The following is a 13,418-nucleotide window of genomic DNA, read 5'->3' as shown; positions in this document are numbered from 1 at the left end:
CAAACGATTACGCAGGTAGTAGGGACTGTCCATCTGCCCGCTGCATCCGAGTTCAGATTGCTGTCCAGAGCGGTCAGTGGTGCACTGTGGGATACCGCCCGGAGGCCAATAACGTCGATTTCCGTCCACACTAACCGTAATCCGATATGTTAATATCGAATTTAGCGCTACTCCTCTCGGTGGGGTGGAGTACAGAAATCGATTTAAAGAGCCCTTTATATCAATATAAAGGGCGTTGTAGTGTGGACGGGTACAGCGTTAAATCGATTTAAATGCATAGTGTAGACCAGGCCAAAGACACAGAGAGGCTAGTGACTTGCTTACAATCACACTGCGAGTCTGTGGTAGAGCGGGGAACTGAAGCTGGATGATCTTCAAGTCCTAGGCTAGTGCCCTAATCACTGGCCCATCCTTCCTCTCTAGGATGGGGTGCAGTTGTGTACATACAAAATTAAGGACCTCCTGAAAATTTCACTGCATATTTTGTCTTAAAATCCAAATAATCAATTTATTTCCACAGTTTATTTAAGATACTGCTTGATTTCATCATAATCAAACTTCTTATGTTGTCTTCTGGAGAATGTGGAAAGGGCCTGTTTAGGCAAGCTCCTCTATGGCCCTTATGCAGTTGTGCAATAGAAGCAAGTGTAAGGAGCCCTCCCACCCCCACACATTGCTTGGCTTGTTGCTCTGTCCCTGCTCTCCTGGTGGTACATGGTGCTCTGGAGGGAGTGAGAAGTGGTACAGCCACAGATTCTCCCATGTACAGACCGCGAAGAACATGCTGTACTAGTGAATGAAAGGCTGTAGCAGGGTGCGCGTTTCCGCTGCACACTAGGGGGTTCCACAAGGCCATAATGAGGCATTTTGGAATAGCAGAAAATACTCTGCTAGACATGTTCGATTTTGCATGACATCAAAGAGACGGTAGAAGTGAAAGGTGGAAAAATAAATGAACACACTATATGACTGCAGCTGGGCATGTCCAAGAGAAGGTCTTTAATTTCACTCAAGGACAGATCTTTCCAGAAACAGCTAACTCTTAACATCAGTAACATCAAGGATTTTCACACACAGTCATAAAATATTTGGAAATGTGCACAGATGGCAGGGCAGATAGTTCTCAAATGGTTTCAAAACGAGTTTTTTCTAGTACCAATTACATATGTTTCAGGGAGGGCTTACCTTGGCTGTACAGAAACAGATACAGTGTATGTGTCTCTGCTCCTATTAGAATGCAGACTCCATTAAGGCAACAACTACCATACTTAGGCACCTGAAATGTATACAAGGTGGATTTAAAAAAAACACATCTGTTCTCTGCAGCTGTGTGGCCTTGACATTAAAACTACACAGAAAGTGTGGTTCATGTTCCAGGTGCACAGTCTGCTGTGTCTACAACCTGCTAAATGGTACAACAATCTGTCAAGCTACCCTTCACCTGCAGTAAAAGGGGAGTAGGAGCTGCTAAACTGTGTAGGAAAAGGACTGGTCCTCAGTGAGAGGCAAGCCCTGTGTTTGCTTCTTTTGTTGCCTTAACATTTTTCTTGGCATACCCGGTAACATTTAGAGCCTTGCAATCACAGACTGGGTTTTTCTGAGAAAAGATACTGCCTCATCTTTGCCCCCTGTTCCTGCTAGGTTACAATAGGTTAATGGCATAAAGCAAGGATCACATTTCAAATCTCAGCTGCCTCTCCTCTTCTGCTCAGATTCCTCAAGCAGAGTGCCTATGGCATAGGGGGGTGGGGTATCGGAGCCAGCAAGGCTGGGCCCATGGTCGGAGGGGTCTCTATAGCTTCAACAACTGATGGATGGATTTAAAGATTTCAAAGAGCTGACTTAGCAGCTCTTGTATCTAACCTCACCTAGCGACGAACACACCTGACATCCTGTTCCTGCTACTGCACAGCACAAACTTCCTACTGAACATACAACCACTGCAACACACGTAGGTTTGAGAAATTTAATGTCCTCGAGCCCCTTTGAACTCTCAAATTGTTGTCAAAGGGCTCTCCAAAAAGAAGGCAGGAAATTCCCCTTCCATTGTATTCCAGTTCATACTCAGGTCTGTTGCTCAACACCCCCATGGAGGCCATAAATCAATCTCGGATTGCACATTAAGCATACAGTATATCACTACTGATGTTAGTGATAAAGGCATCATTGCACTCTAACAGCCAACCTCCTGAGCTGAAATCCATGGCAACTCTTAATTCAGCCTATCAAGTTTTCCACAGAGCTCTGTGTATCCGTGGTATATTATCGTCGCAATCTCAGGAAGAATGCATGCTTGCACTCCTTGCTATCTAAGGGGTAATATTTGTCGTAAAAATCCAAAATATATTCTTCAGTCTTAAATCCAAATTTTTGGTACAGCAGCATAGCGGAGTTGCTTGCAGAGACGTGAAGAGTAACATCTTTGCCCATGCAGGTCTGCCAAAGGAAAAAAACAGCCAGAAAATGAGAGCGCCTCCAGGGAAAAGGAGGAGGTGAAGAAACTCTTAAATTCTGGAATTTAACTAGTTAGGGAAACGTGAGAAAAGCAGAGGCCTTTGAAACAGAGAAATTACAACACATAGCAACAGCTGAAATCAGAGGGTAACTACTGTTTATCAAAAACCTTTGTGATTGAGTAATCAGCAGTCTGAGGGCAGGAACAGAAACTAGATTGTAATTTGTCAATTTTCCTATCTCCTTCTCAGTGTAATTGTTAATTGAAAATAATCTCAAACACTTAGTAACAATGGCCTAAAGAAAAAAAAACAGCCAAAGGAGCAAGCATTCTGCTTCTGGGACTGGACACATCTTTGTCATCAAATAAACCTAGACTTGCTAGAATCACACTGGCACTACTAGGTTACCTATGGGTGTGTCATGTCACACTGGAATTCCAGTAGATCCCAGCCTGATCCACTCCCATCCTTCAGCCCCTGGGGCTCACTGCCTGAGAAGCCCAGCTAAATATCTTTGTTCAGATAGTAAGTGGCAATTCTGACATTAACTTGGAGATTCCTTGTTATTTAGCAACCAGATTATTCATAAAACCTCTCCAATAATGTTTAATATAATAATTCTTCTGACTTCCAGAACTCCTTTCATGCCATGCTCTGAAAGCATTTTTCATCCATTACATCCAAACTGTAGGATACAGCCATTAAAGAATTTTAATGACAGGGCATTTGATCGTGGCTTGCAAGAAAACATAATTCTTGTTTTCAGAGGCTACTAATAAGACTCCCACCTGTATAAGGCCAGAATAAAGCAATCAAAATTAGGGACATTTTTGGAAAAGAAAAGTTAGAACTAGAACATTAGAAATATGCAGCCTTGCCCCCAGTGAAATGTGTAACTTTTGGAAATGCATTCACACAATTCACAGCATCCTGCTTGCATCACAGGATGGAATATAGTCTATTGTAGATTATACTATTGCCAACAGTTCTTCTTAATATAACCTGCCTCCCACCACAGACACAAATACAGAGCAGATCAATGGTAGTCAAACAGAAGCTTAATGGGAAGTGGCAATCTCTCGTTATCACTGGAGTCAGTTTGGTGGGACACCAATGAAAATCCTGGTTAGCTCTATTGAACGGATGGCATTACTTCGGTTTTATCCCAGTCTAACTGGGAACAGAATTTGGTCAATCGTTTATTACAGATCCTGCAAACAGTAGTGGTAATTTTCCACAATGGGCCTAAACTGTGCCACAGAGAAGACCTAATTCAATTTTCATGCCCATTTGAATTTTGGCTTCTCTTCTAAGGATGTGTCCTCACTAGACTTTCGTACCTTGAGTTCACTGATGCCAGTGAACTCAAGGCAGTTAACATGTTTGTAAAAGCTAATGTGGACATTCCTCATGTTTGAGTCAGGTGACAGACATTTGTTCTTTACCTAAACTGAGATACATTTGAACAAGCACCCTAAATGTGAGTCTATGGCATTAACTCCGCTTGTGATCAAGTCATCAGTGGCCAGTGACTGGGGTAGCTAAATTATAGGTAAGGAAAGCTATAACTGGTACTGATTGAGCCTTTCCCTGCTTGAAACTGGGATTGACTCATCCAGTGCAGATCGCAACTTTTCTTCTCTACACTTGTGGTTTGCAATGTTGCTGCTGCACAGTTACTGGCTGCTATGGATGAATCAGAGCCAAACCCAAATACAGACAAGGCCTATATCACTTGGCTAATCTCCTTGGCCATCCAATCCCCCACAGCCTATTCTATTTGAAAATGTCCTTTTGAATCCATTAAAAAATTCTGTTTGAGTGTAATGATTTTCACAATAAAAATTCACACATGGTAGCATGTCACCCAAGTAAATAAACAAGAGAACAAAGGATAGGAAGTAGGGAGAGAGAGGATAAAAACAAGCGCTATTAACCCAGCACTGTTTACATTCATACATAAAAATAGGGACAATGCTGGGCTCTTTATCGAGGAGAAGGATCTTCCAGCTACCTGAATAAGATGGTAGATCATAAAGGTTGCAATCCCCGCTCTTCTCCACTCAGGGTGAACAAACAGAAAAGAGATGTAAGCTTCATTGTATTTCACGTCTGGCACCATGAAGCCAAAGGCAATGATGACTTTTTTGTAAAGGACAACAACGCTGAAGTCTGGATACTGCAGGCATTCTGACAAATCAATTCCTACAGCGTGTGACAAGAGCACAGCTATAAAGCACTGCAAACCAATGGGAAATGTTAATGCAATACAATACAGTTCATACAGTATCATACAGTCAGGGCATGATGAAATTTAAGGGAAATTAACAGCTGAAAGACTGTTAAAAAGCATGTTTTTCAGGAGAACCTGCTCAACTACTTCCTGTTGTCATTTTCAAACTACTATGCATAGAAAGATTCGATCAGTCAATAGGGCCAAAATAGAAGTCTCACCGTTAAAGCATTTAGCCCACGTACAGAAGGAAAAAAATCCTTAAAAACGGACTTAACAGCAACCAGTGCTAAGAAATTAACACTGATTCACACCCAAATGGTATGAAAATAAAGACAAAAAACTAACTTAAAATGTGATTCTGCTCTAAAAAGTGATGGCAAAAATGGCATCTTGTTACCCCACTGATCTTCTTCCTGTGTGTATTCAAAGCCGTATCTACTGAACTTATAAAGGGCCCAGTTCCAAGCACACACAGCAATAAAGTTACTTGTGTAAATGAGAGCTGGACTGGGCCCTAAATGTGTTTGTATTGCTCTTCACTTCTGCCCTGCACTGCCAATAAAGCTGTGGGCCAGTGTAATGGATTCTGTCACGGCTCGCTCATCAGCAGGGCTATATTGCTGGCAACGTGTGACTCCTATGGAATTTCAGGCTGAGATTGCAGGGCTGCAGACTGAAAACCTATTTTTACTTGTGCACTGGTCAGATCTGGTCTAGAGCCAGGGAGGTACAATCAACGTGGAACCCCAAGAAGCCGTGTGTAAGGAAGCCACCTCCTCTCTTCTGCAGCTGGGACCTCTTTTCATGAAGAAGGAAGATAGAGTAACACTGGACTTTCTGCAGATGCAATAAAGGGTTCATAGATTTTGAAATGAAGCACAGAAATTCAAATGATCCTGCCCAGATTTAAATCTGACCTACTGAGCTTAGATTCACTAGAGATTCTTTGCATCAGTTAAACTGAGGAAGTGAGTATCGTTGGTGATGTCATCATTGCCAAAAAAAAAAAAGTTGTGGTTTTATGGCAAGATAACTAAAGTTAGTTTTCTTGATGCACAATCTTAGTGGAGACAAACATTGTCGTTTTTATCTTAGCATAGCCAGTCAACCAGCCTTACAAACCCAACCTGGGGTTTACTTCAACTAGCTACCTCAAGAGGAAAACTATATTGTCTTATCTCCAGTAGGATTTTATTCTCTCTATCTAAAAACCCCAAACTTTTTTTTTTTTGCAGTGAAGATGTAGTCTTTGTAAAAGCTAGTATGGACACTCCTCACATGTTTGTGATTTACCCTCTGCTGATCCCTCCTAGCCTGTAACCAAATATTTTAATTATCTGAGCCTTTAAAAAGCTCCTAACTAACTTTAATTAAGTGGCAACAGACTTATCCTTGAAGTCACTTTTCAGAGTAGAATAGTGCACCTGATTGCTGTCTGTAGAGTCCTCAGCACAATGGGGTTCTGGTCCATGCCTGGGGCTCCTAAGCACTATGGTAACAGAAATCATTAATAATAAATATAAGGTCCAGATTCTCCATTACACCTGTGCAATGGCAACGCCCAGTACATGTAAGCCATTACCATTCTAATTTGATAGTATTTTACACCCATTTTCCACAGATGGAAATGCCTAAGCAAGAGGCAAGGCAGGGAAGAATCAGACCCTTCATGTTTCCTCAAATGCTCATTAAAACCATCACAAAAATGCCAACGGATGTATTTGCAAAGATGGAATAACAGAATAACGGCATGTGGTTTTTCTGTAACGTGTATTATTCCTGAGATTTAAAAGTTCATGGAACACTGGAAGCAAACAGTGGAATTAACCAATCTCTTGCTTGAGAAAGAGCTGGGTGGAGAGGAATCAACTGGTGATAAGGAGAAATGTTAATTATCTCAGGGCTGCAGTCTACTGTGAAATGACTCAGAGCTTGTCTGTACATAAAGTTGTATGACTTTGACTATACTGGTTATAAAGCAGTACAACCCCAGCATGGCTCGTATACTGGCTTTACATAAGTACAGTTTATGGCTTATGTACATGGAAGGTGTTTCCATTATACCAGTATAATTATACTGGTATGGTTAAAGCACTGTCCATTATATTGGTATAACTCTCATGTTTAGACACACTTATTCCAGAATGAGTAGCTTTCTTAGGCTCTTTAAACTGTTTCCAAAGCAACATAAGCTAAACCAGAAAAAAGCCACACTCATGCCATAACTACAGCTCTGTAGTCACTCTGGTATAATTAGAGCACTTTAAATTCACACCTTTCCTCAGATCAGTATAATTTCTCCATGTAGACAAGCCTTATTCGTAGAGGTTCTTGCATCAGTATCAGGCACCTTTATACCAATATAATTGTATCCACACTAGGGGTTGTACTGGTATAACTATTTCTGTAGAAAAATCACACCTTTAACTGACACCCGGTGTTTTTGTACTTTGGGTACACATACCCAAGCTATCTTTAGCCTCATTAGCTCAGGTACCAGAGCAGGGAAGCCAGAGCAGCTGACCAAAACCCTGGGTAATTACTCACAGAGCTAGCCCACTCTGTTGCCGCTTCAGTGCTCTGGTACATGACCTAGCTAGATTAAAACTAGATAGATGGATTTCCATTAGGAGCCTAAATAATTTTGTGTATTTGGGCCTGGGTGCTTATCACAAATTCCTGTCTATGGCATAAGGATAATCACTGAGTGGATGGGGGATTGAGGGATTTGGAGGGGCATGGGGAAGATTTGTGATAAAGGTGATCGGTTTCTGTTAGAATGAGAGGGTGTCTCATGCTTTCCAAAGTGACATGTGTAAAGAAAGACGTGTCATCTTATCTACTCCTGATTTGGGGCTTAATGGTGCTACTGCAATACAAATCATATCTAATAATAATAATCTGCCAAAGTGTAGTGCAAATATTGATTTTAAAATATAGGTGTGGACCGCTTGTGTGTTATGAAAAACTTAGTTTCCAGTGTTAGAGATGCTGAACCACACAGCAGATCATCATTACTAAGTCTCTACTGCCTAGGAACCACACCCAAGATCAGGGCTGCACAGTGACATGCACATAGTAAGAGACAGTCCCTGCCCCAAGGAGCTTACAATAATAATAAAAAAAAAAGCAACACAGACAAATAAATATTATAATACTTATTTTACCAAAGGGGAACTGAGGCCCAGGGAGGTTAAGGACTTGCCCATGGTCACATAGGGAGCATGTGGCAGAGCCAGGAATCCTACGCAGATCTCCTGAGTTCCAGTCCAGTGCACTGAGGCCTTGTGTTTACTGGGAAGAAACTTTCTTTTCACACCAGTTAGGAGCAGGTGTCTGATAAAACCTCTGTTTACTATGATAAGGTCCTGATTCAGGAAACACTTAAGCAGGTGCTTCACTTTAGGCATGCAAGTGGTCCTAGCTCATGCTCAAAGCACAGTACATGTTTAAGTGCTTTGCTGACTCGAGGCCCAGTTGCCCAGTACTGTTTGATCTCAGAATGCAGAGGCTGACATGTCTTTCCAGCACAGACCATCTGACACAATTCCTCTTAAATATTTATAGAATAACTGAGCCAAACAAATACCCATTGAGAAAACAGACCTGCTCCAAAAATAATTTTTGAAACCAAACCTTTTGTTTCCTAGAAAACCAAGTACTGAGGGAATCCTACCAGGCCAGAAGAATTCATGGCACATGGAGTTGATAGTGGGGATGTGGTTCGGGCGAACATAGCAGTAATCAATGGGTGCTTCAGGCTGAGCCTTCCAGTCAGGATCGTTCTTGTGCGGACGGGCACAGATTTCTGCCAGCAGCTGGAGTTTAGGAGGCTTGGTCTCATGGTCACGCCTGCACGTATCACAAGAACAATCAACTATATGAAAGACAAGTTGGTAACATTTAGCAGCAATGGCAGTTATTGTTTGCTGCACAGGAAATATTCCTCTGATAGACTACAAGTGCTACAAGAGGATATTGTATTCCATTCGTTCATGTGGAAACTTGCGCCCAACCAGGCAATAATACAAGCTATTTACCAGAAGCCAGGATGCTTCTGCAATCCCGAGCACCCTGCGCCAGCCTGCACCTAAGGATGGGAGCAGAGAATGACAGAAGTGAGATTCAGACTCTAGGGGTCCGTACCTGATGTAAGGTTTCAGGACGCGAGACGTGTAGGGACTGACAATGCTGTGGTCTGTCAACAAGTCTTCTGAGCCGACCAGTCGGTACAGAAATTTTGTTGTCTGGTGCCTATATCCCTTCATAGCAGGCAGTGCAGTCTACGTGGCAAGATAAAAATAAACTGTTATGTCAAGGGAGTTGCCCAACAGCCTAATGTTTGGAACCCAAAGCTCCAGAAGGGAAAAAAAGACTTCTCACAGTCAGGGTTTCCACCTGTCCAGCCAGGGCGTCTGGTACCTACACAGTCCAATGCTCCTGTCCATAGTGACTCCAAAGCTCCCCCCAATTTCAGACCCTGATCCTGCAAAGTTCTGACTGCACCCACCACCCACTGTCATGTTGGGAGTGCTCAAGTTCCTGGATGGCAAGAAAGTAATGCACTTTGTCAAGGTACTTACACAGTCTCCCTCACGATAGTGTTTGAGTATAGAATGAGCATGAGCAACTGGAACTTAGCAATGGTAGCATCTACACATGTTTGTATTTTATAGCATATTACCCACTTAGAATGGAGCTGGGAAGTGTGTTGGTGTGGATACAAGTCCTTTAAAAAATGAAGTTCATTCTTGTAATCCTTTTTACTTTGGCAGTCAGACGTCTTCAGTTTGAAGTCTACTGCCCACAACAGAAACCCTGATACAGCTGGCCCCACGAACTAACTTGGAATTGAAAGCACTCACCTGGTACCTGTCCAGAATCCTGAAGTCCTGACAAGTCGTTCTGTACGTTCCATGCCCTGCTGGCAGCCTAGAAATACCTCTTTCTTTGGCTCCATAGATCCCATCAACCAAGAGCAGAGCAGCATTCACAACCTGGTCCAAGTCAAAGAGTGGCAGTCCCCTTTCCCTCTTGGCTTGCCGGACTATCAGCTTGCGCCTCAGCCTCCGGGCCTCTGGGGTCATGCTCACAGCATTGGGACAGGCCTCCAGCCTCTTCAGAAGCAGCTTTTCCTCATAGATGCTAACAGATGTGTACTTGGGAGCTTTGGGCTTATTGTCCTTCTCCACCTGCGGCTTCCTCTTGTCTCGCCCGCTGGCCTGTAGGGATGAATTTGAATCTTCAGGGTCTTCGCTATCACCTTCCATCCTCTCTGCCTTCTCTTCTTCACTCTCCACCTCTTGTTTGATCTGCTCAGGCGTTTTCACTTTCTTTCTGCTCACTATCATAGGCCCAGCACCCATTGGCCCACTAGGAGGAGGAATGTACTCTATTCCTGGATCTATGACTCCATCTCCTTCCATCTCTTCATCATCTGTACAGAAGACCAAAATAACGCAGTAGACACACACAAATGCAAGCCCAGCATAGAAAGAACATCAGCCTAGGGGGCTTGTGGCTTAAGTGTGAAGGAAATATAATGTGGCATTTACTTGTCATATCCCGCCAGTCACACACTCCTGGGCCTACATTTTCAAAAGCGACTAGTGATTTTGGATGCCCAACTTGAGAAATCTTAAAAGAGCTTGATTTCAGGAAATGCTGAGCACCTGCCATTTAAGGTCCCTTTAAAGTGTCTCATAGTTTGGCCCCTTAAAATTGGGGCAACCGAAATCAATAGTCCCTTCAAAATTTAGACTCATTTTTTTTTCCTATTTTAAAAGAACACTTTTTAAAATGGTTCTTTTGTTAATGGCTTCCTTAAAAATTCCTAAAGGGCATGAAAACTGATGCAATAAAATGGCAGAGTGGAGCTGAAGCCTTACAGATTACAGGCCAGATGTTCAGCTGGTGTAAATTGGACAAGTTCCACTTAAGTTAATGGAGCAAAGTGGATGTGATGTCCTTACTTACAGTGAGTAGCACTTATTCCATGTGTTCCCTCTATTCATTTCAATGGGCTACTCATGGTATAAAGTACTATTCAGCTTCAGTAAGCATCTCACAACCTGACCCAGAATTCATCTCTTTGATTTGGGAATGTTGTTACATGTCTGTACTCAGACAAATGAAAGCACTAGGAAACAAAAACAAAAACCTCAATACTTCACTGATGCGAAAGACTCCTTCCTTTAAGAGAGCTCTCTGATCTTGCCTTGACCTGACACTGCAACACTATTACCTGTCACACTGTTTTATGCAGGAATTACTGGGTGAAATTGTCTGCCGTGTGTTATAAAAGATGTCACACTAAATGACCAAGTGGTCCCTTCCTGCCTTAGAATCTATGACTACATCTGTCTGGGAAAATCTAATTTAGATTGTCATGTAATTAGGAAGAAAACTGCACTTTGCCAGTCATTTTCCATCATGCCTTGAAGTAAAGCAAACAGGTTATTCTTTTGTTAAGGTAACTATGTCAACCCTATTGTTAGAAACTACTTGTCACTTCCTATTAAACAAAACACATGGCATCTCTTACCATGAAACAAGGCCTGTGGCGGCATTACATCTGGGATGAGATCTGCTTCTGAGAGCAGGCTGGGAGTAGCTGAATGGGAAGCTGGTGTCCCAGGAGCAGAGAAGTCCAGAGATGGGGAAGGGGACGGGCTTGTCAGAGGAGTTCGATCCGAGGAGCTCAAAGATGAGAAGTCAATCACCTCTCCCTTCTCAAGGACCATGTCAGGGCGACGGCCTCGGCTGGTGAATTTGACAGGAGTGGAGGAGGTGCTTCGGTCCAGGAAGCCGGCTGCCTCCTTCTGGGCTCTCCTAATGTCCTTGGCTTCTTGAGTGCGAGACCTCTTCTCCTTCAGCTCCATTGCTGACTCTACAGGATTGCGGCTCACTCGCTTCCTCAGCCCCTCCACTGTAATGATGGGATCCAGAGGTGGTTTTGAAGCTGCTAGAGAATAAATAGCTTGTTTATTCTAAAAGGCACTGAGTTTTTGATGCCTCTTTACTCATCATTTGTATCCACAAGAGAAAGTTTTGATGGTAGTCTTTCAAACCATGGCTGAAATTCTCCCCTGTGCAGAGCATCCAGCATAAAAGTTAGGCACCATGGAAGTCCGATACTGGCCCTTTGCACAGGAGTGAATTTCACTCCATGTGACTGAACCAACAAAAGATGTTTTAAAAAGAGAAGAACATCAAGGTAACAAGCAGTAGAGAAACTGTGGTAATTACGGAGACAGGAAAGCAATACAAAATACAAAAGCACTTGGATCATTTAAATGACAATACGTGTATGTACACTACAAAGAGGGTGTAAAGTACTATGAGCCTCTTCTCACACTGGTATAAATCTGGAGAAACTCCTCTGAAGTCAGTGGATTTACACCAGTGTAAAACTAGTGCAGATGAGAGCACAATCAGGCCCTGTAACCCCACCCACGCCATCTACAGCTGCGCCATTTAAAATAAGCGTCATCTCATACCTTTAAACACTGTCAATTCGGACCTGACTAGCATTTCGTGTGTTGTCATCAGAACAGTTACCTTTTGCTTTCAGTGCAGATGCAGAGAGCTTCTCTGCTTCAGGTTTCATCGTAGGAGGCTTATTGTGAACCAGTTTCCACCATCCTGGTTCTCCGAATTCCTGTGCCCCTGAGCGGAAAAACAAGGGGCTTCCTACAGAAAGACAGCCAGCAACAGTGCTCCACCAAGTTGAAGTCTTCTTCCTAAATCAAGAGAGGGAAAAATGAGACGCACCAAGAACATTTTAGTTGGACTTTATTCTCCTTCGCCAAAAAGACTAGGGGGATGCTTGTGCCATTTACTCTGATGTAATAGTTCACTTGGCCTCCAGGCTTGAAGCATTTCAGCAATACTGCTCTGATTTCCACTGGGTGATTTCCAGCTGGAATCTGGGGCACCAATTTCCAAGACCCAGATAGATTCAGCTCTGAAAAGTGATTCCATTTTGATTCTCTCTCAGGGACTCACAATATCAAATATGCTCAGTTTATAAGTAAAGGGATGGTTTTCCTAATTGCTGGTGCTTTGTTTATTCAGGCTTTCACATCACCAACCATAAAGATTCTGCAGTTGGGTCTCATTCAACAGTTCTACTGATGATACAAGAGCCAGAACAGAATCCAGCTCACTCTCCAGTAGCTGTGTTAACTTAACAGTGCTAAGAAGAGTAAAAACTTACTCTGCTGTTAAAGTCAGTAGACAGGACTCAGGATTCATAGGGGAGGGGAATTGGAAGGGGGAGAGAGAGAGAAGGGAGAGCTCTCCTAAGTAAGGTGTCATTTGACATCTTCCCCCTTGTGACGTTGCACTCTATATGATTTTATAAATATATGCTAATGAGTGAATATAATATAACTGGAATATGCTTCATGCAAAAGGTCTCTTGTAAGGTATCATTTCAAAGCTTATTGTCTACTGAGTGTGGTCATCCTATTTGTATAAATGTATCACACTTGTATCTGAAACTAGAAATATGAAGTATAACTCTGAGGGCCTATTGTAATTATGCAAAGTGTGGACCGTTAATGGTGGTTTGGAATCTTAATGGCTTCCATTAACCAGGACAATTGACTGGATGGCTCTGTTTGCAAGCAGCCTTTCCTGTGAGTCAGGCTGGGAGGAATGGAGGCTTGAAGTCTTACAGTGACATGGGATCATGTCACCTGAACTGGAATCCATCTTTAACC

The 13,418-nt window shown here is 42.7% G+C and overlaps 1 protein-coding gene across 3 annotated transcripts in view; it reads right to left on the bottom strand.

Moving 5' to 3' along the window:
* Positions 1-976: 976 nt before the first annotated feature.
* Positions 977-13,418, bottom strand: part of KAT14 (lysine acetyltransferase 14) — a 22,892-nt gene continuing 10,450 nt past the window's right edge. For 2 of the 3 annotated variants that reach the window (XM_032795877.2, XM_032795879.2), the window contains 7 exons: positions 12,253-12,434; positions 11,237-11,656; positions 9,558-10,129; positions 8,839-8,975; positions 8,369-8,544; positions 4,471-4,661; positions 977-2,436 (listed from right to left, as the gene is read on the bottom strand). In XM_032795877.2, the coding sequence (XP_032651768.1) occupies positions 2,263-2,436; positions 4,471-4,661; positions 8,369-8,544; positions 8,839-8,975; positions 9,558-10,129; positions 11,237-11,656; positions 12,253-12,434 (1,852 nt within the window). In that variant the 3' untranslated portion in view covers positions 977-2,262. The remainder of the gene's footprint in view (positions 2,437-4,470; positions 4,662-8,368; positions 8,545-8,838; positions 8,976-9,557; positions 10,130-11,236; positions 11,657-12,252; positions 12,435-13,418) is intronic. The other variant, XM_032795878.2, reaches the window with a different exon arrangement.

Source organism: Chelonoidis abingdonii, chromosome 3 (genome assembly GCF_003597395.2).
Source record: "Chelonoidis abingdonii isolate Lonesome George chromosome 3, CheloAbing_2.0, whole genome shotgun sequence".
Lineage (NCBI taxonomy): Eukaryota > Metazoa > Chordata > Testudines > Testudinidae > Chelonoidis > Chelonoidis abingdonii.
Note: the sequence above shows the minus strand (reverse complement) of the source record. Positions and strands in the feature narration are given on the sequence as shown.